General features: G+C 41.2%; 3 protein-coding genes across 5 annotated transcripts; all 3 read right to left on the reverse strand.

The window, feature by feature from the left end:
* Positions 1–195: 195 nt before the first annotated feature.
* Positions 196–4268, reverse strand: LOC115045767 (wiskott-Aldrich syndrome protein-like). Of its 2 annotated transcripts, none has more exons than XM_029505636.1 (11): positions 4036–4268; positions 3144–3284; positions 2927–3013; positions 2664–2760; positions 2337–2366; positions 2207–2242; positions 1914–2100; positions 1593–1771; positions 927–1477; positions 664–775; positions 196–562 (listed from the first exon to the last, which is right to left on the reverse strand). In XM_029505636.1, the coding sequence occupies exons 1-11, from the start codon at positions 4135–4137 to the stop codon at positions 504–506; spliced, it is 1581 nt and encodes a 526-aa protein (XP_029361496.1). In that variant the 5' UTR covers positions 4138–4268; the 3' UTR covers positions 196–503. The 2 variants fall into 2 exon arrangements, with proteins under 2 accessions (XP_029361496.1, XP_029361497.1); XM_029505637.1 differs by having other exon boundaries at positions 4043–4176.
* A 187-nt stretch (positions 4269–4455) lies between these two features.
* LOC115046095 (sodium-coupled neutral amino acid transporter 3-like) lies at positions 4456–14925 on the reverse strand. 2 transcript variants are annotated; one of them, XM_029506226.1, is made up of 16 exons: positions 14791–14925; positions 10254–10371; positions 10091–10175; positions 9876–9991; positions 8648–8721; positions 8453–8545; positions 8260–8341; positions 8072–8154; positions 7818–7876; positions 7609–7725; positions 7354–7433; positions 7134–7234; positions 6842–6966; positions 6118–6262; positions 5887–5990; positions 4456–5766 (listed from the first exon to the last, which is right to left on the reverse strand). In XM_029506226.1, the coding sequence occupies exons 2-16, from the start codon at positions 10292–10294 to the stop codon at positions 5662–5664; spliced, it is 1410 nt and encodes a 469-aa protein (XP_029362086.1). In that variant the 5' UTR covers positions 10295–10371; positions 14791–14925; the 3' UTR covers positions 4456–5661. The 2 variants fall into 2 exon arrangements, with proteins under 2 accessions (XP_029362086.1, XP_029362085.1); XM_029506225.1 differs by lacking the exon at positions 14791–14925 and adding an exon at positions 12242–12399.
* Positions 14926–15591: 666 nt separating this feature from the next.
* apex2 (APEX nuclease (apurinic/apyrimidinic endonuclease) 2) lies at positions 15592–18331 on the reverse strand. The gene is made up of 6 exons (XM_029506224.1): positions 18178–18331; positions 18015–18098; positions 17695–17875; positions 17457–17600; positions 16998–17067; positions 15592–16860 (listed from the first exon to the last, which is right to left on the reverse strand). The coding sequence occupies exons 1-6, from the start codon at positions 18290–18292 to the stop codon at positions 15730–15732; spliced, it is 1725 nt and encodes a 574-aa protein (XP_029362084.1). The 5' UTR covers positions 18293–18331; the 3' UTR covers positions 15592–15729.
* Between the last annotated feature and the right edge of the window lie 57 nt (positions 18332–18388).

Here is an 18388-nt window from a genome sequence, read left to right on the forward strand (position 1 = left end):
TAGTGACCTGCAGTATGTGAGTGTTAAAGACACATGTAACATACAGTGTTCTTCCAGTGATGCACTTTGTCGGTGGCGGTGTTCCAGGGAATTTGGGAAATCTTTGCACAGTTGTATGAGAAAATGATACAGGAAGATAATTTCCATGTACAGTATGTTCTTACCAAAAAAAAAAAAAAAAAAAAAAAAAGCCTGGAAAAAAGAAACTGGCTTAGATTTAGTATTTGACTGGTGCTGTTCTGTCATGAGCTGTATGTATTTTTTTTTTTTTTTTTTTTTAATGGTCCTTTTATTGGAGGCACAAGGAACAAAATTATTTTCCAGTCAGAGCCACCTTTCACCTTTATGAGTAACACAGTGCTGTTTGCTGATCAACCCTACACTGGAAATGTTTGAACAAATATATAAACATTTCAGACTTCTCTTGAGTGCCTACGTTACGGTCCTTTACCTTTAATTTAACCTGCTTTCAAAACAAACATTTTGCAAAAACAAAAACCTCATCAGTCGTCCCATTCGTCATCATCTTCATCTTCATCTCCACCCTCATCTTCACTTTCATCTGAAACAAGCACACAAATATGAAATGGTTGGGTTTTTTTTTTTTTTTTAATGAACATTTTCTCTTGATGTGTGAAGATGGTAATAACGTCTAATATTTACCAGAGGAATGGATGACTTTACTCCTCTTCTGCATGACCATCATGAGAGCACCAACGATGCCCTCGCCTGATGCTGGAGATGCTGATGGAGGTGGATCGGGATTATCTGTCACCTATAACACACACCAGTACAGCAGGTTGACATTTAAACATCATTATCCACAAGACAAATGTGAGTGATGACATCCCAGCAAGATAATTAAGACCTGTGTATTGATTATATCACGTGTGTTGGAGGAAAGTAAAAAAGTAAAATTGGTTTACATTTCTGAGCTTCTTCCCCAGTCGGATTTGATCAAGCAGGGCTCCTCTGCTGTCTCCTCCTCCAGAGGATGCAATCGGTGGTGCTACTGCAGATGAGCGGGGAGGCGGTGGGAAATCAGTCGACATAGTGGCCTGAGGTGGAGGAGGAGGGGGCGGAGGAGGAGGTGGAGGTGGAGGTCCTCCTCCTCCTCCTCCTCCTCCTCTGTTGGGTGCAGATGGGACTGGAGGAGGTGGGAAATGATGGCTTGACGGAGGAGGTGGCGGGTTGTGGGAGGACACATGAGTTGAGGCAGGAGGGAAGTGAGATGTCCCACCGTGTGCGGAGGGCGGCGGTGGTGGGGGTCCACCTCTGTTTGCTGGAGGGGGCGGAGGGGGCAAGCCTCCACGAGGTGGCTGAGGGGATGGGCTGCCCCGTGGGGACTGGCCCGGGATGGGCGGCAGAGGGCCGGATCGACCTCGTGGAGGAGGAGGGGTCGGGGCGGAGTGATTGGAGCCTGGCAGTGGAGGCAGGGGCCCTTGTCTGCCAGGTGGAGGGGGTGGAGGTCCAGAAACTGCAATGCAGTAGAAGAAGATATTCATCACAATTCAGCCCCAGCTTCACACCCTCACGCTCGGCTGCACTGCGCAGTGAGATTGATACGTTGGTAGAAAATGGTGCCATCTCACCTCCACTGTTCAGCTCCCGTTTGACTGCCTCCATGCCGCCAGACTGTTCGATGACATTATAGATGAGCTGAGAGGTTTTTTCATCCCTCATGTCTGCCTCACTGATGCCGGCTTGGGACAGCAGCTTCAGCAGATCAGGGTCAGCATTGTTGAGATCCCGTCCGAAATGACCGACATGCCTGATGTGAAAGCAAACCAAAGTGCAAAAACAGTTACACTTGGATAAAATTGCAGATAACATCTTCCAAAAGAAAAATAAAAAAATGAGCCATGTCTCTGCCTGAAAACGGAGGCATCTTTTGAACTAATCCCAACACTCACTTAAATCCACTGGGTGCTCCTATATCTGCTTTGGAGAGTTTGGGGCCCTTTTTCTTGCTCTTCTTCTCCTTCTTCTTTTCTTTGCTGCTCAGAGGTGCTGTGGTGATTGAGCGATAGCGTGAGGACTGGATATCTGGATTCTGTATGTCCACTGTAGCCATGGGAAAAGATCCAGGGCCATGGGACGCTTCGGGGGAGATGCAAGTTGAGAGATTACAAATTGGAAATTAACCTGAGGTGGTAGTAAGAGTGGAGCTATAATGGAGAAATGTTGAGGAAAATTAGTCACAAACCTTTTTCAGATGGAAGGGGAGGCAGGGAACCTCTGTCTAGAGTGACGAGAAAAGAGGAAAGATCTATAAATACTCTTGCAACACACGAGAATACAGCAGTACATTGCTTTCTTGTTAATAACTACCTTACCACTAGGTGGCAGGGGGCGCTGTTTCTTGTCTGTCAACAACAAAGAGGAAAGATAAGCTAATTTGCATGACTTTCCTGCACCATAATCTCCCCGAAACAATACATACATGAGTTATACAGACTTTAAACAGAAATGACTTATCTTCACTCTGCATTGCTTAAAAAATAATGAGAATTTAGCCAAATCCATTAAATCGATTGCGTATATTAAATAATACATTGTCTCAAGAACATTTGTAAAAACATGTTCTAGTGACAAACATATGCGGTTTGGGGTTTTTTAAGTCTAAAATTAAATGTGAAAGTATTGGCTAACACCTTGCTGACCTTGACGGTTGTTTCTTTGGTTGATTTTCTCTTCAACAGCACTTCGGAAGGCCTCTGCTTCCTGTTGCTCTGCAAAGTTCAGTCCCACTTGACAGTCCTTGTAACGAATGAACATACAGTCAAAAGCGTTGGTCTCTTAGACAGAATTTCAAAGGTTTGTGTCCTTGTGATGATTTTTATCACAATCTTTTATTTTCATTTTTAAACAGATAACTAGGCAGTGATCAAAGCTGCAGGAAAAGGTGGAGGGAGGGTTTGCTTACATCTGCAGCAAATGTATGAAAGTAAGACTCGGGTGCAGAATAAACAATTTGGTTGTAGAGTTCTTGCTCCCAAACCTGCCGCCCTGCCTGTGGGGAAAAAACAAAATAAAAATATTGTCTACTGAAGGTCAGCATAGCACAGAGTCCGAATAAGGCCCTGAATATTCTTGCTTTGCCTTGTAGTGAAATATTTGGACACCGCTTTGCAAGAGATTACCTTCAAATCGAACATTCGTATGAAGTAGGAGCGCTGAGGATTGTCTTTGACGAAGCACACCACCCCGGTGTGCTGCAGCCTCCATGTGGATGGACTGTGAGGCAGAGCCATGAGCAGCTGGGCTACTGCGGTGGCCATGGACTGAACACAGAGACAAGACAATCATTGAAGACAGCTCAGCGCCGACAGGCCTGATAGATAGAGCATTTTATTGCCACCACATGTAAATGTGACATTTTGAGGCGATATTCTTAATCATCCCTGGCAAGTGTATGCATCTCTGAAACCAATGTGGTTCACATTAGAGTTGTGTTGTTGTTTGCACAACAACACAACACAACACAACAACACGAGTGTAAACCTCGGCGAGTGAAAGAGTCACAAAAAGTCACAACTTCTGCTCTGCATTAAAACTAGGCCCAGGGAGACTGTCTGATTCTGACAGAGGAAGAAATGGCTCAGCCACCATTTCCTGATTCAGCTACCTCCTTTTTGATGACCTAATGTCAGCAACTTTTTTTTTAACAGCATTGGCATTGACGCCCAGCAGAGTATGTATAATAAAATAGGACTTGAATTCAAATTCATCTATACAAAAAGCAAGAAGTAAGCAGATAAAACAAATGACACAAATGGGTGAAGTTGAACATAAAGTGTGAATGTTACGAATGGAGGCTTCAACTATCAAAGAGCTAAATTCAGGAGGCAAAACAGAGACTGAAGTCTAAAGGGCTAAAACTGGTGAATTTTTTATGTGGCAAGAAAAACCGAGACTACCATGAAAACCTGTATCTTTTGCTTTTACGAGACACTTTTATCAAAAAGGAGACAAGACAGGGCTGGCAGAGAATAACATCATGCCCACAGAGGGCACACTCCTTCAAGAACTTACAGCACACCTTCTGCCCAGCAGGTCCTCCAACTTGTCATTCTCCTGCAGACTCAGTAGAGAGCTATGGGCACTCTCCGTTCTGGATTTAGATCCACGGCTCATGGTCCGATGATGAAACTCTTGGCTATAGCTCAAAAGAATGTATTAGAGCATTTGAAAAAGCGTCCTTGCGTACTCTGCCAGACTAAAAAGCACTACAGTCAAGGAAGTTTCTCTTCTCTGTTCTGAGCACACATCATTTCAAAGCAGGAAATGAGCAACCGCACTTCTCTAACCCCCACTTTTCTTCTTTCAGAGCACAAATGAATGTGTTACTTCCATTTTTAGAGGGAGGCAGTGCAGTGTGACTTATTCTATATATTCTATTCTATTCTATAGCTTCACACTGAACGTGAACATGACAAATTAAAAAGAAGCTCATTACATTTGTACAAATGAAAGATATATTTTATTGACAGATAAGAACAATCAAGTTAACTTAACAGAACATTTTGAACAAAACGAAAGAAAAACATCCATTCATTTTAACTTAATTTCTGTAAATTTCCGGGAGTGCTGACAAAATATTTTTAACACTGGATTGTCATATGCACAAACTATAGCTGGCCTTTGTTGGCCAGGTCAATCAAATGTCAAATAAAAAATAAAAATAGTGGGGTACATCCCATCTTAATGTGACAAAATAAATATCCTTTGGTTTTTAGCTTTGGATGTTTCCAGGGATTTATAGAAATATAAGAAAATGGATGAACCATCTATCTGTGGCTTTTTATGAATGTGGTTGTCAGTTAACTGTCTGGCTTTTGTGAATAGCAGCAAAGCCACACAAACTGCACCATCTCCTTCGAATCCCTTACGGAAAGGTTACCTTGGACTCAGCTTTAGACAAACAAATCTTTTACCATAATCAGGTCTCGGAATATATTAAACTTTTACATTGAACAGATGAATTATTCGTGCACAAAGTCATAAAAACATTGTTTTTTACTGACAATTTCACTTAATTTGTAAAGATGAGAAATTAAAAATTTGGACTTGTTTAAAAACATTTAAAATGCGTCATTTTGTTTGATAGCAACCAAACTCTCGCAAAAAAGGTATGATTTACCTTGACAAATTTCCACCACATAAACTCTGAGATGGTTGAAAAGTAGATTTGGTGGACGTTGGCAGTGACTGAGCTATTCCAGGGAACTCATATCAACGTATCCATGCTCTAAAATGGGATTTCCATTTGAGTCATGTTGTTCCCATTCATCCTGAATGCTGTTACTTCTTGCCTGCCTGTTGCATTTGTAATGCGTACAAAACAATCTGTACTGGGACCGGTGACACAGGTTTCTTTCAGTCAGAACTATTTGCTCTGGATTCTCATATGTCCGTGCTTTCTCCTCCATTATAGGACCTTTTCCTGCCCCTCACACCTCAAAACGCCTGATTTATTGTTATATTTTTAATTTTTTGGTTTGTTTGTTTTGATTGTAGGCAAAGTTCCTTCACATGGCCTTCGTCTTTTGCAGCCATGTTTTAGTGCATTGGATGAGAACTCAGCAGATTAAGGGTAATTTAGTGACAGGGATCTTTGGTTGGCTTTCTTTTCAATGTGTTTGGGCTCAGTCATGGCAGCTAGTGCCCACCGACACTTCCAGAGCGTCCAGATGCCCAGTCAATGATAATAAAAGACAAACTCATCACCATAAAAGCAAATCCCAGTGCAGCAAAACATGCGGCCTGCAGGAGTGAAAAGAAAGAAAACAATATCTTAGCCAGCAACACATTTAAAATTACTCTTTGAGCGATAAATCACCAAAATCAATTCAAAGTTGCCTACATAGCTGAAGGAACTTGTACCTGAATCTTAGGTCTGGACAGAAAAGGCTCCTGGTCTTCAGGAATAATCCGGATGTAGAATATTCCAGGCAGGATGAAGATGAGACTGGGGGCAGATGTGGCTCCTGAAAATTAAAGGTGGAGAAGAGAGATAAAGAGAGATTATTTAAGGAGTTGCACCGGAGACGTTGCAGATTATATAATTGTAGTAATAGAAAATCATTGAAAGCATTTCGCTCTGTTTACTCATACCAATGAGGCCAAAGATGTCGCGAATGCTGGGCACAAAGATGACAAGTAGATTGACCACGAAGATGAGACATAATGCGATGGTGATGTGTCGGGCCCAGTGGAAAGGCTTGTCGGGGAACAGGATCTGCATCAAAGCTCTGCGGATCTGTAAAGGAAAGGATGAAGTAAATGAAGAAACAGGTCAATTAAAACAAAAAAACTAAAAAAAACCTGTATAAACGTAAAGGCTGATCTTGTTACCAACAGGAAAAAGAGGATGTTGAGAAGCTGCTGATGTGTGTCTCTGATAGCTGATAGTGATAGTGAAGCAACACCAGCGAAGAGTTTTGTAGGTATCTTCTACCACCCATGAAAGAGGCCAAATGTTCAAACGTGCAGGATGTTTTTCACTGGTTCTTAAAAACTGATACTATCTCTAGTGGCTGAAATACTGAAATGGCTCCATACAGATAACACATAACTGAAGTAGAAACAGAAAAAGGGTCCAGGAGCTGAGACTACGTTAGCCCCACTCATTCAGACTTCAGCCGCCACAATGGCTTATCATTTATTTAATCTAAATAAACGTTTTTACAAGGATGTTTCATATTTTTTAACATATTCACTCAGTTCATGACCCTCCTTTTAAGAATCAATGTAAAATAATAAGCATTTTATCCCTCCTGTTGTTGATATAAAAATATAATCGTATATTGTCACCCAACTAACATGATGGAAATCTTACCGGGAAGAGAACCACAGGTACAGTCAGAGTGACGGCCATCAGCACAGCCAGGCGCACGCAGAGAATCAGGACATCATGGGGGCCGATGCGACTGTAAGTGTGAAGCAGCTCTGACTCCACAGAATCTACCCAGAGAGAAACCGACACCCGTTGACCTACAGCGTCTCATTTGCAACACTGGAGAATGTATACTGGCTCCGGGCACAAGCGAGTCATTTATTTGAGAGCCTTGCCATCCACAACAGCATGAACAAAGTGACCTTTGAGTTTGAGAGGTAAAGCGTTAACTTACCGTAGAAGGTGAGGTAACCAAAAATTGCCGTCACCAGGTACATGAAAAACATGGCCATGATGGAGATGTTGGCGACACGCTGCATACGTTTCTTGCTGGCACTGTGGGTGACATGTCGGCAGAAGGTGATTATCTGTACAGCTTTTTGCACAATTTTCTTCACGTCCAATTAAAAAACGATGTATATTAATTCAAGGATAATGATGACGCTCGAACTTACTCTCGTAACTCAGTGTAGATTGGCAGCACCTCTGGGTGACAGACGAAAGCAAAGGCCAGAATAGGGATGGTATATGCAGTCTGAAAGCAAACACACCAAGGGTCAGTGAATAACCTATGATTAATCACTTGTTGTATATCTACCACTGCTGTTGACACGACCAGCTCTGCTGTAAAACACGAGGCAGTAAATTTGCTGTGCTAAGAAATAGAAAACTGAACACGGGTGACGTGGAAAAGCTTGTTCCCCACTAACCTGAGAGTTGACAGTAAAAAACTTGGCCTTGCAGACTGCTGTTCCGTTATCGACAGCAAACGTACTCATGTTGTGATGTGCAAGTGGACATGGAGTGTTAAATTTCTTGTAAATAACCTGTGGAGTCACACCCATTGAAAAATAAATATTTCATGAAGGAGCAGTGGGTTATATTGTTTGTATCTTTGACGGCCTTTTCTCTGACTGACCGAAATGAGGAAGAAGACCATACATGAGAGGGAGAAACCACTCGTGTATCCCAGGTAACCTAGTTCACAAAGACATCAGGATGAAGCAAAATGATTTATGGCTACAGACAGAAGACGGATTACAGTAATAGATAATAGTTGATTTCATGATAGGACAGTAAAAGCAACAAAAACATGTAGTCTACATGGGAGAGTAAGGAGAACTTAAAAATAAATAAATAAATAAAAATGCTCTGACAGAATGAAAGACATACCAAGTTGTTTCATGATTGCTAGAGGAAGGATGATGAAAGCACTAACAATGATGATCAAGTAGTTTCCATTCAAGTACCACTCGCTAAGAAACAGTCAGACAGAGATGAAAAAAAAAAATCAGTACTCCACAAAACTAAAAACTGAAACTACTGAACTGTGTCTGAATCAAACAAAGAATTGCACACACTTGCTAACTTCTTGAGTACGAAGGAAAGCTTGAATGACCAGCGGGAGCTCAGACTTGATGATGAAGAGATAGCTGGACATAGCTTAAAAAAAGAAAAAAGAAAAAAAAAGTATTAATATTGTGTAACCTATTCCCATCAAATACACACATTCACGAACAGATATTTGATATGAATAACAATTACTGGCAATACCTCCAATGTTGTGTATTGTAATGACACAGGCTGCCAGCATTTTTCCTGGAGGGCCAAAAGCCCGATTTCCCAGCTGCTCATAAGCTCGGATCCCTGGAAAGTCATAAACATTGTGTTAAGAGTGTGATGAATTGTATTACGGAAATGCCTCCGTAGATACACATGCTACAGTATGTTAGTCTAATCATTACTTACCAACAACCCCAGCACTTTTCAACATGAGGTGAATTGAATATGCAGACAGAATGGCAATGAACACCAACAGGATTCTGAAAGGCACAAAACCAAACGATATCTGTTGTCGTTAGTGTGTTCTGGTAGCTTGGACAGTATTTTAATTCAAAGTGTGATCAGTGACTGAAAAAACAAAGAGATGGGAAATGTACCGGTTCTTCTTCAGAAACTAAATTATGTTGATAAGCAATTGGGTTTTTTTCCACCAGCACAAGAGAGCCGGCTCTCCGGCCGCTCTCCGCCTCCTCTCCTCCGCCACATAGCACAGGACTGATCCAAGCAGGCTTGAAGTCTTGGATCAGGTCACTGGCGTCTATATTTAACTACTCAAATCTGATTTAGAGAAGCTGCATGTGTATGAGCTCTAATGCACATTGTGACAGATCAGGATTTATCCAGTTGTCACGGTTGTGTTTACAGGTTTACACCTGTGGCTCACACAGGTACGGATAGACAGAGACACATGTATTCAGCACAGGGCTCATACCCCCGCCGCCACACATACCTGTGCTAACAAACACACACAGTCAGACAGACTGTATACACACCCCTGTGGTCCTACTTGTACCCTTATAAGGGCCTTCTATCGATCATATCCAAGCACCATCTATTAACGCAAACTTCAATTTTACTCATAAATAACTTGATATTTAAATAACTAAAAACCATTTTGTGATTTATTCATAGGCCACTTTTCTGGAAAGGGACAAAAAAAAAAAACATTACAATTAGGAAGCTAGACACAGTAGAAATACATAAAATCATTAAAATTTATACTAAATGAAATAAAACATACATAAAAACAATTTAGTCATGGAAAAGCCATCTTTGAATGAAAGATAAAGAGCAGAGGAGAGCCATTAAGACATGGCCAAAATGACCTCATTTTACAAACATCTCCACTGAGTCGGTCCACAACTCATAAACTGAAACACACATGCCAAACACCCTATCTTCACAACCACAAGGAGAGTGCAAATTTGGCTTTGCCCAAATACTAAATATACTAGAAATCACAGGGAACTGAATATAGTTTGTCCTCTTTGCACAAGAGAGGACAGTATTGTAATTTAAGGGACTAGTGATCTGAGCGAGGTCATATATTGACTTTGTTAGATACAAACATAAGCAAACACATAATTATACAATAATACCACCAGGCGCATACATGTTTGGGATGCATACTTACACAAACAGAATGATCCCAGTGTTGGACATTGCAAAAGCCAGTCCCAGGATTCCACTGCCCATGATGGCGTTACTGAGGTTAAAGATGGACATGCCAAATGAAGTCTTTCCCACGAACTGCAGAAAGAGATGTAACACAAATCACAAAAGTATTTATTGTGTCTGATTTTAGCCCAGCAACACAACATACACGTGATTAAGAAAAAAACTACACACATCTGTAAAGTGGCTTTCTTTCTTGCCACCAGTTTTATGTGGTAGAAATTCTTCATGTTCAGCCAAGGCATCCAGCCCATCAAATCTACAAAAGAGGAAAATATTAGAATACAGCAGCTTTACCGTGACGTAACAGACGTAACAATCATTGATGTTCATTTACCCTTCATCCTTGCTGTGTCCATTCATCTTCTGAAGTTCCATTTCGGTTGGTTGAGGTTTTAATTGGAGAGACTCTTTAGATATATTTGGTGGATGAAAATAATGCTCTTGAAATTTCTCTGGAAGAGAACATATAACGATGGCTTAATTTGTGAAATACTCACTTACCAAATCTCCAACTAATTTGTTTATTGTTGAAGCACTGAGGAAGTTTAAGGCCAGCTGTGGGTTATTTTTCCACCCCACCTCAGACAAAGATCTTGCCGAACTTCCATTGTTAAAAAAAGGGGGGAAATGCTCACCTCAGGATGTATTAGCAATTGCTTTATATTGCTTCTGCATGCATCACTTTTCTGAAATCCTGTCTTAACTTGTCACAAGTTGGACAAGACCTTGGAATGCCACTTCTCAGGAAATTTCATCATGCTCCAGTGAGATGGAAATACTGAGTTTTCTATAGTACAGTCATTATTCTTAAGGTAACAGTGGCACAGGCAGGAGGTGTTTAAATGCCCTGGGCTTCTTCAAGGTAAACATACTAGTTATTTGCACTTCCATAGAGGGGTGGCTGTATAAACCATAAACGGTGGATATGACTATTGCAATACAAACAGAAATTGCTATGTGGCCACAAAAGGGCAGATCTATTTATAAAATCTTGAGACACACCACTGTAATTCATCCTACTTGCCAAATACAACAAGATTCTTGCATTTATCATATTTCTTTTTTTTCCCTTTTGCATGCAAAAATTCCGAGCCACAGTTTTATTTTGGAATCCTGCCATGGACTTCAGATATGCGGGTAAAAAACAAAAAACAAACAACAAACAACAACAACAACAACAAAAACTATGGTAGGTGGCAAAACAAAATTCCAGCAGAAGTTGAGTCCATTTAAACCTTTGTGTAACATTAAAGGCTTTAAATAACAAATGTTGTCAGAGGACTTGTGTTGCTCTAATCTGCCGTGGGCCACACAAAGCTGGCATGGAAGAACTCTGGGAATGAGAGTAGGTCTGTGCTCCTTCAATGGGGTCATGGGATACGTCCCCTCTCTGTGGGTCAGGCTGCCCTCAGGATTTTCACATTTGACCCCAAGGACACACTCGCACTACGTTGCGCCATTCCTGAAGAGTTTTCCACAAAGCTGGATTTTTTTTTTTTTTTTTTTAACATTCCTACGCTCCTTCTACGTGCCTGTTGAAGCACAATAATCCACACAATTTGGCGGTTGATAGCAGTTAGCCACAGAGACAAACAAAGGGTTCCTGTGTAAATGGTGCTATTTAGTCTAAATACAGAGTAGCTCTTTCCCTGCATGCTGGCCTCAGGTCAAGTTTGGTTGGAGAAACTTTCTTTAGCTATGGACCTGATGACTTTCCCATGGGCCATGGCCAACACACACAACCAGAAAAGAAAAGACTGAATCTCAGGAATATTTTGTCATTTAGCTAAAATAAAATGGAAGTTTGGAAGGACGAATTATGTTCCTTACTTAGTAACAAGCCAATTTTGAAATTTAATAGGGGTGAGGTAAAGAAACTAGACAAACCTAGTTAACTAGAAACTACATCTGTCTTAGATATTTTATCAGTAATGAGGGTCACTCTTACTTGATGGAAAAAGAAAAAAAATGCAGAAAAGTGTAATGAAAAGAAAACATGCTCATTCACTTTCCACTTATTTATACACTAATTTTTCCCAACAACCAAGTCTGATGCTGTTTACAATGTGCACAATGTCATGTCATTATGAAAGTATATTCATGCAATGCATGAATTAATCTATAAAACTCACTCATCAATGAGCAGCACAAGCTAAGTTTAACACAATAGATGGCTTTACCAGGGTTATAGTAGGCTACCACATGGTTCTTGTCTGACGCAAGACCAGCTCAGTATTGATAGCCCTTCCCTTTTCTTCTCTCAACATATGAAACTCAAGGAAAAAAAAAAAAAAAAAAAGCACACCATTGTGTGCAACTTACCCTGCTGATGAAGCCTAATTGTGTCTTTTGTATATGGAAATGATAACTCCCTGGAAAAATGCACTCAATTTTCAGCTGCCAGTGTTTTTGTATACCTCTGTTCTTATGAGTCTCTCCAAAGCTCCTTGGTAGTGAAGAGAGGAGAGAGTGAGGCAGATTACGAGCTGGGAGGGAGTAAGCGGGAAATGGGAACACCCATATTTAACCCTTCCTTTAACCAGTTACAGGTAGTATAACAGTTACAAAGACACCTTAGGGATCTGCTCAACATGTGCCTACTCTGGAAATGGTGTCAATGACACGAAAGCCTTAACTATGGAAATAAATTGCCTGCAGGTTTCAGACAGTCTGCCATTGAACACTATAAGTAATCCCAGGAACATGTTAAAGCAACAGGGGTTCTGTTCTGGTGATCACACTGGAGACTAATTACCATGTCACGAATGAGTATGCGAATTAGGAGGGACAGAGAAATGGCTGTCATGTGAGGTGGGCTTTGTTACTGAACGGGTGGATACTCAATGACAGTTTGCATCCTGCTGGATGTCAGGGATGGTAATTAGCTTAGGAGTTAAGAGCTTTTTTTTTAAGATTGGCAACATGTGAGCCCTGTTAAGAGTGGAAAGACTGTGCGTGGTTACAAATTATCCTCTGCCTGATCCAAAACAAACAGAAAAAAGATCAGCTGATGTGTAACAGTAGAATTTAATATTTCATCCAACATGGCACATAAAATATAGCGATCTCTGGGTTTAAACAACATAAAAGAAAATTCGGTCCAGCATAGAAGATGTCTTGAACAAACAACAACAAAACAACTTACAACAGAAACTGGTGTTTAGTTATTAAACTTTAAATGCCATTCAATTCTCAGAGATGACATTTCCGTTAGATCAGACCTGGGCCGCATGCGGCTCTTTGGTTGACTCTGGCAGCCCGCACAAGGTTAACAGGAATTTTCTTATATTACCTCATGCATGGACTGGAATGTGCATTGCTTTTATTTTGAAGTTGTGTTTTTATTACAGCACGTACAGGTACATAAGGCAATGCACGTTACTGAATTGATGTTGTTGCAAGCAGGTCACACGATGACTTTAGCCCCCAAAATGTCTACTAAAAAAGAAAGGTAGATGCCGAATGCAGGGCTTTCAACAAAACATGGACTGCCAGTTATTTATTTACAGAAGCCAGAGGTAAAGCAGTGTGCTTGGTTTGCGGAGACCAGATTGCCGTGTTTAAGAATTACAATTTGAGTCGACATTATGAGACAAAACATGCAGAGAATTGTAAAAACTTGACAGATGCTGAAACGGCGTGGATATCGGAAGCTTTGGTAGCTAAGCTACAAAAGCAGCAAGGAACCAAGACCAGCTTTGTGATAGCCCACAAAGCCATTCGTGGAGGGGGAGTCCGTCAAAGAAAGCTTGGTGGACTCTGCAGCACTAATATGTCCAGAAAAAAAATAAGCATTTGAAAAAGTCCCGCTGTCCTGGCGAACCGTGACAAGGGCATTGTGGGAAATCTGGAGCTTCAGCTGCAACGTGAAGTGACAATTTTTCCTGAGAAAACCTCTCATTTTTTACTACTCATAACATACACTCTTACCAGTCTTACCAAAATATCAAAAAACACAATTTACTTCTTTTTTCAATAAAGAAATACAATTAATATTATGTAGAATTTAGTTCAGCCGTTTGGTCTGGCCCTCCATAATATTTTCTGGTTCTCATGTGGCCCCATGGAAAAAATTATTGCTCACCCCTGGGTTAGATGATAAAGTCCGAACCAACTGAGACAAGGGTGTTGCCTTCCCAGCCCAGAAACACCCACGTTTATCTGACCATGACATATACCCTGAAAGTATGACATAAGTATCACATATTAAGCGTGTTTGTAAATAAGTTTTTAGCATTTCTTTGTGTTTTCTCATGATGTATTATAATGAATGAGGCACCACTGAACCTAGATATCCCTTCTTGGAAAAAAAAAATGATTGTTGTTCCCCATTTCATTACACTGGAAATTTGTGTTTTTCTGTGGTATTAAGATCTGCTGTACTTGAGTGAACACATGTTGGGTTTTTTTTTTTAAACTTGTCTTAGCTAAGGTTTCATTTCATTGTACTAAAAAAGGAGCTTCACCATTATAGCAATGTCGTCAGGGTTGGGTTCCACATTATTTTTTAAACTAAACTGTATGCCAATTTTTTTTTTCCACAGTAATCTCCCATTTCAATGAGTCATGAGCCCCCCTTCCCTTTTCCTCTCATTTTTTTTTTTTTAAACTGGACACTGCCAGCATGTCACTTAAGGCATGTACCTGAAAAAAAAAAAACACTCAAGAGATATTCCAGGAGAACAGAAAATACAGTTACTGCTAAGTCACCCGTCGGTATTCTTGCTCATTAGTTAACCGATGTTAAAACAGAGATTAAACTTTCGGCTGTGTCTCAGCACATGTATCAATGGTACACTCTGCGTCCGGTCCACATGGCAGGGCGGAAAGGAAGAGCGCTTCCTTTACAAACGCCTCCTTCTGGTACTCACCTCTGGTGGGCTGACAGAGGTACGTCGTCGGGTCGAGGCAGTTAAAAAAAAACAAAACAAAACAAAAAATGCGTTTCTTGTCAAAATCTGCTTTTCACGGAGCCTTGACGGTTCCGGTAGCTGCTTGGATGGGAGGCAGAGGGCGGTGGAGGGAAAGAGGGAGGTGGTAAGTGCGCGCTTTTAAAGCGAAGCCCCTCCCACTTCTTAGACTATCACACATGAAGTACTGCCGTCTAATTATCACATGTGGACTCTTCCCGACTTTTTTTCCCAACCCAACCCTAAAAGCTGACAAATAAAGAATCATACCGATAAAAACAAACAAACAAAACAGTGATGACTTGGTGGCTGTGCAGCTGGCTTTATAAATAAAAAAGGTGAAACTGTGGGAAGTTACTTGTCACATCTGCTCTGAGTTTCAGTTGTATCACCACCTGGTAGACCATAAATAAATAAATAAGTCATTATTCAGTAAAGTATACAAATTAAGAGCAACCAACAACACGTCCGGAAGTGACAGTTAAATACTGAATTTTACAATCCTCCTTACAGACCTCTACGTCTGTTTAATACCCTTGGAAAGTTGTTAATATCACAATTAACTGATCAATGTTATGCATTTGTCCAAAATGCAAATTTAAATTCAAAGTAAAGATGTTTAAAAGACTGGTTCTGAAAAAACAATATTCAAAAACTTCAGGATATTCAATGTAATCCATAATAATGCTTAATATTTTTACATTTCAGAGGCTTCACTCTTAAGAAAAAAATCTTTAAAGCCAATGAATCACAGTCAGCGTATTAGAAAGCCAGTGTCTTTTATTATTTAGCTGACAAAGAACAAAGTCAACCTATTAAAAACTGTAGCAGTTTTACGGTATAAATAAGAGGATGTTACTATTGCTTCAGGAAAACGTATGATCCATAACATAACACATCTCACTTTCCCTTCTCAACCCATGCAAAGAAATTACATCGTGCCTCGGCGTTAGAGGCATGACCCTGAGGACGGCCACACACAAAGAATTGTTTGCCCATGTTTGGTCCCTCTTTTTTTACAGTACGAAGGACACAGGGTTCCCTGTGGACCTTGCAGGAGGGTGCTTGAGGCGGTCCGTGAAGCACTGATTTCCAAAACACAAGTGATGCCCCTTTGTTTGCGTTCAAGTGTCCATTACCGGGCTGAGAGGTTGATGGTGTTGGCTTCATTCGTTTGTCACATGTCTCTGTGGTGCTGCTGGTGCACATCTGTGAGGAATCAAAGATAGCTGGCGCCGTATGTTCCTGAGCTCTGTTTGTAGCCGTGGACACCTTCTCTTGATCTGTGGATGCTATTTGGGAGTTTTGTGTTGGGGGCTTTCTGTCGAGACTGAGTATTTTTTCACTCAGCTCGACAGGTGCTTCGGTTGTTGTGACATCATTTGTAAATTTAGGTTTGAAAAAGGAAAGGAGGTTACCTTGTGGCTTTAGTGTCTTTGTCTTTTTCCCCTTAGGGAGAACAGAATCTGATGTTAAAACCCGTTTTTTACCACAGATGTTTCCAGCTTCACTTGGGTTTAAATTTTCCCTCCTTTCTGCCTCCTCTTGAGATCCAGGTAATTCATCCTTTTGCTCTGACTGGACTGATTTCTGGCCAACTTTAACGAAGAAGCGCGAGAGTTTCTGCTGCTTGCCTGCAAACTCTGGCAGGTAGCGAGTACAAAGTGGTGGAGGCTTGGAGCTGGACACAATAGGGCAGCTCAGTTGCCCCCATACAGGACAGTGGTCTGACCCCTCCACCTCTGGCATGATGTCTGCTGCCACGAAATGATCCCTGACTAACTGACAATCAGCAAATATGTAGTCAATGCGCGTGCCATAGTTGGTCTGCCGGGCTCCAGTGAGAGTGGACCAGCATGTGAAGGCATTCATTCGAGTTGGGTGGAAATGGCGAAAAGTGTCCACAAATTTTCCATCATGATTGAGATCTGTTGCAGATGCATCAGATCCTTCACCTGTCTCATCTTCTGGTTTACCACTGTGCAGGAAACGGTTCAGCCATTTCCGGCCAGGATTTTTACCAAAATCATCCTAAATAATGAGAAAAACAAAGTAGGTAGGGCCTATCAATACACTGTGCACATTTTGCAGAAACACCACTCTGCCATTTTTATATTAGTCATTTAGTTTAAAGGCAATTTCACATTTTGGCAAATGTGTTTACTTACGGCATCACAGGGGTCACAGTGGTCAATTGGCCGGTGAGATGTATTTACATCTCCACACACAATGACATGGCTTTAAAAAAAATAAAAATAAAAAATAAATAAAATTGTTTCATTTGAATAATTCAATGCTGTTACAATGCTAGTAAACCATTTAATTCTCAAATATAATTCGAAAAATATGTTTTGCATATTCCCACCATTTTCTGAGGGATAAAATATGTGCAGCAGCCGAGATTTCCGAGTTTGACAACTTGGAGATAATTTTTTGTTCAGAATGCAGCAACACCTGCTGCTGGATCTCAAACAGGTTCTCCACCCCACCACCCCACCCTAAATCCAATACAAATGTTGAAATTTTGAAAACAGACCGTATGCAAAATGTGTGATGCAAAAGTAGGACACAGCTGCGTTTTTGCTTTTTTTTTCCTGCTTCTGGAGAATATTTTTTGAAGCACCCACCTTCCACCTTTCAGTATAGCCTCAGCCCGACACTGCAGCAGCTTGTAGAACTGCAGTTTGAAATGTTTGCGCTCTGGCTTTTCAGGGTCAGCCCGTGGACAGTACACATTGATAACAGTAACAGTCTGCACTTTGTCTTGAACCCTGGGGGAGGGAAAAAGTGCCAAAATATCTAGCTTCAGGAATAATGAACTGCTAGACAGATTACATCACAGAGGCATCTTAATTTTTCTCTCACGTGACTCTGTGTTGTGTGATGACAGCTCGTCCTTCATTGTCCAAAAGCAGCAGCTCCTCCTCTGAAAACTTAGTGTGATCTCCATAACATCCAATCGCCCCTTGGTGGTTGGTCAGCAAACCTGTGAGACCCTCCTCAGCGGCGAAGGGGGTGGCACTGTCTTTACAGTAAGTGGCAACACCTGCACATCAGGAATGGGCAGTCATTACATTTGCAGAAAGCTTGTCCCCTTGTCTATGCACATTGACTATGACGGTGAAAATCCCACATATTCAAGCTTCGGGAGACACAAAATCGAGTGTTATAATAATGCGATGAACCTGAATAGCCGCTGCGCCCTCGGCTGTAGCTGAAATAGGAGTTGTAGCCGTCAACGATGGCAGTTCTTTCATCCAACAGGTCTCCTGTGGGCGACAACTGGGACTTTAGCTCTTTGCTAGCACACACATCCGTTTGGCGCTTTATCCTGATCTAAGCACTTACTTGTCACCTTCGTCTCCTGAACACAGATAATATCTGCCCCCAGGGAATCGAGCGCCTGCTTAATGCCTCCTCTGAAAGTCCTGATGCCATTAATGTTCCAGGTGACGATCTTCATCGTGAAAAAGGCTGCAGCTTTGACTGAAATGTGCGCTTCCGGAAGTAAACCGGAAGTGAACAGCGGCAGGCGCGGAAGTGCTTTTTTTTTTTTTTT

Source organism: Echeneis naucrates, chromosome 7 (assembly GCF_900963305.1).
Source record: "Echeneis naucrates chromosome 7, fEcheNa1.1, whole genome shotgun sequence".
Classification (NCBI taxonomy): domain Eukaryota; kingdom Metazoa; phylum Chordata; class Actinopteri; order Carangiformes; family Echeneidae; genus Echeneis; species Echeneis naucrates.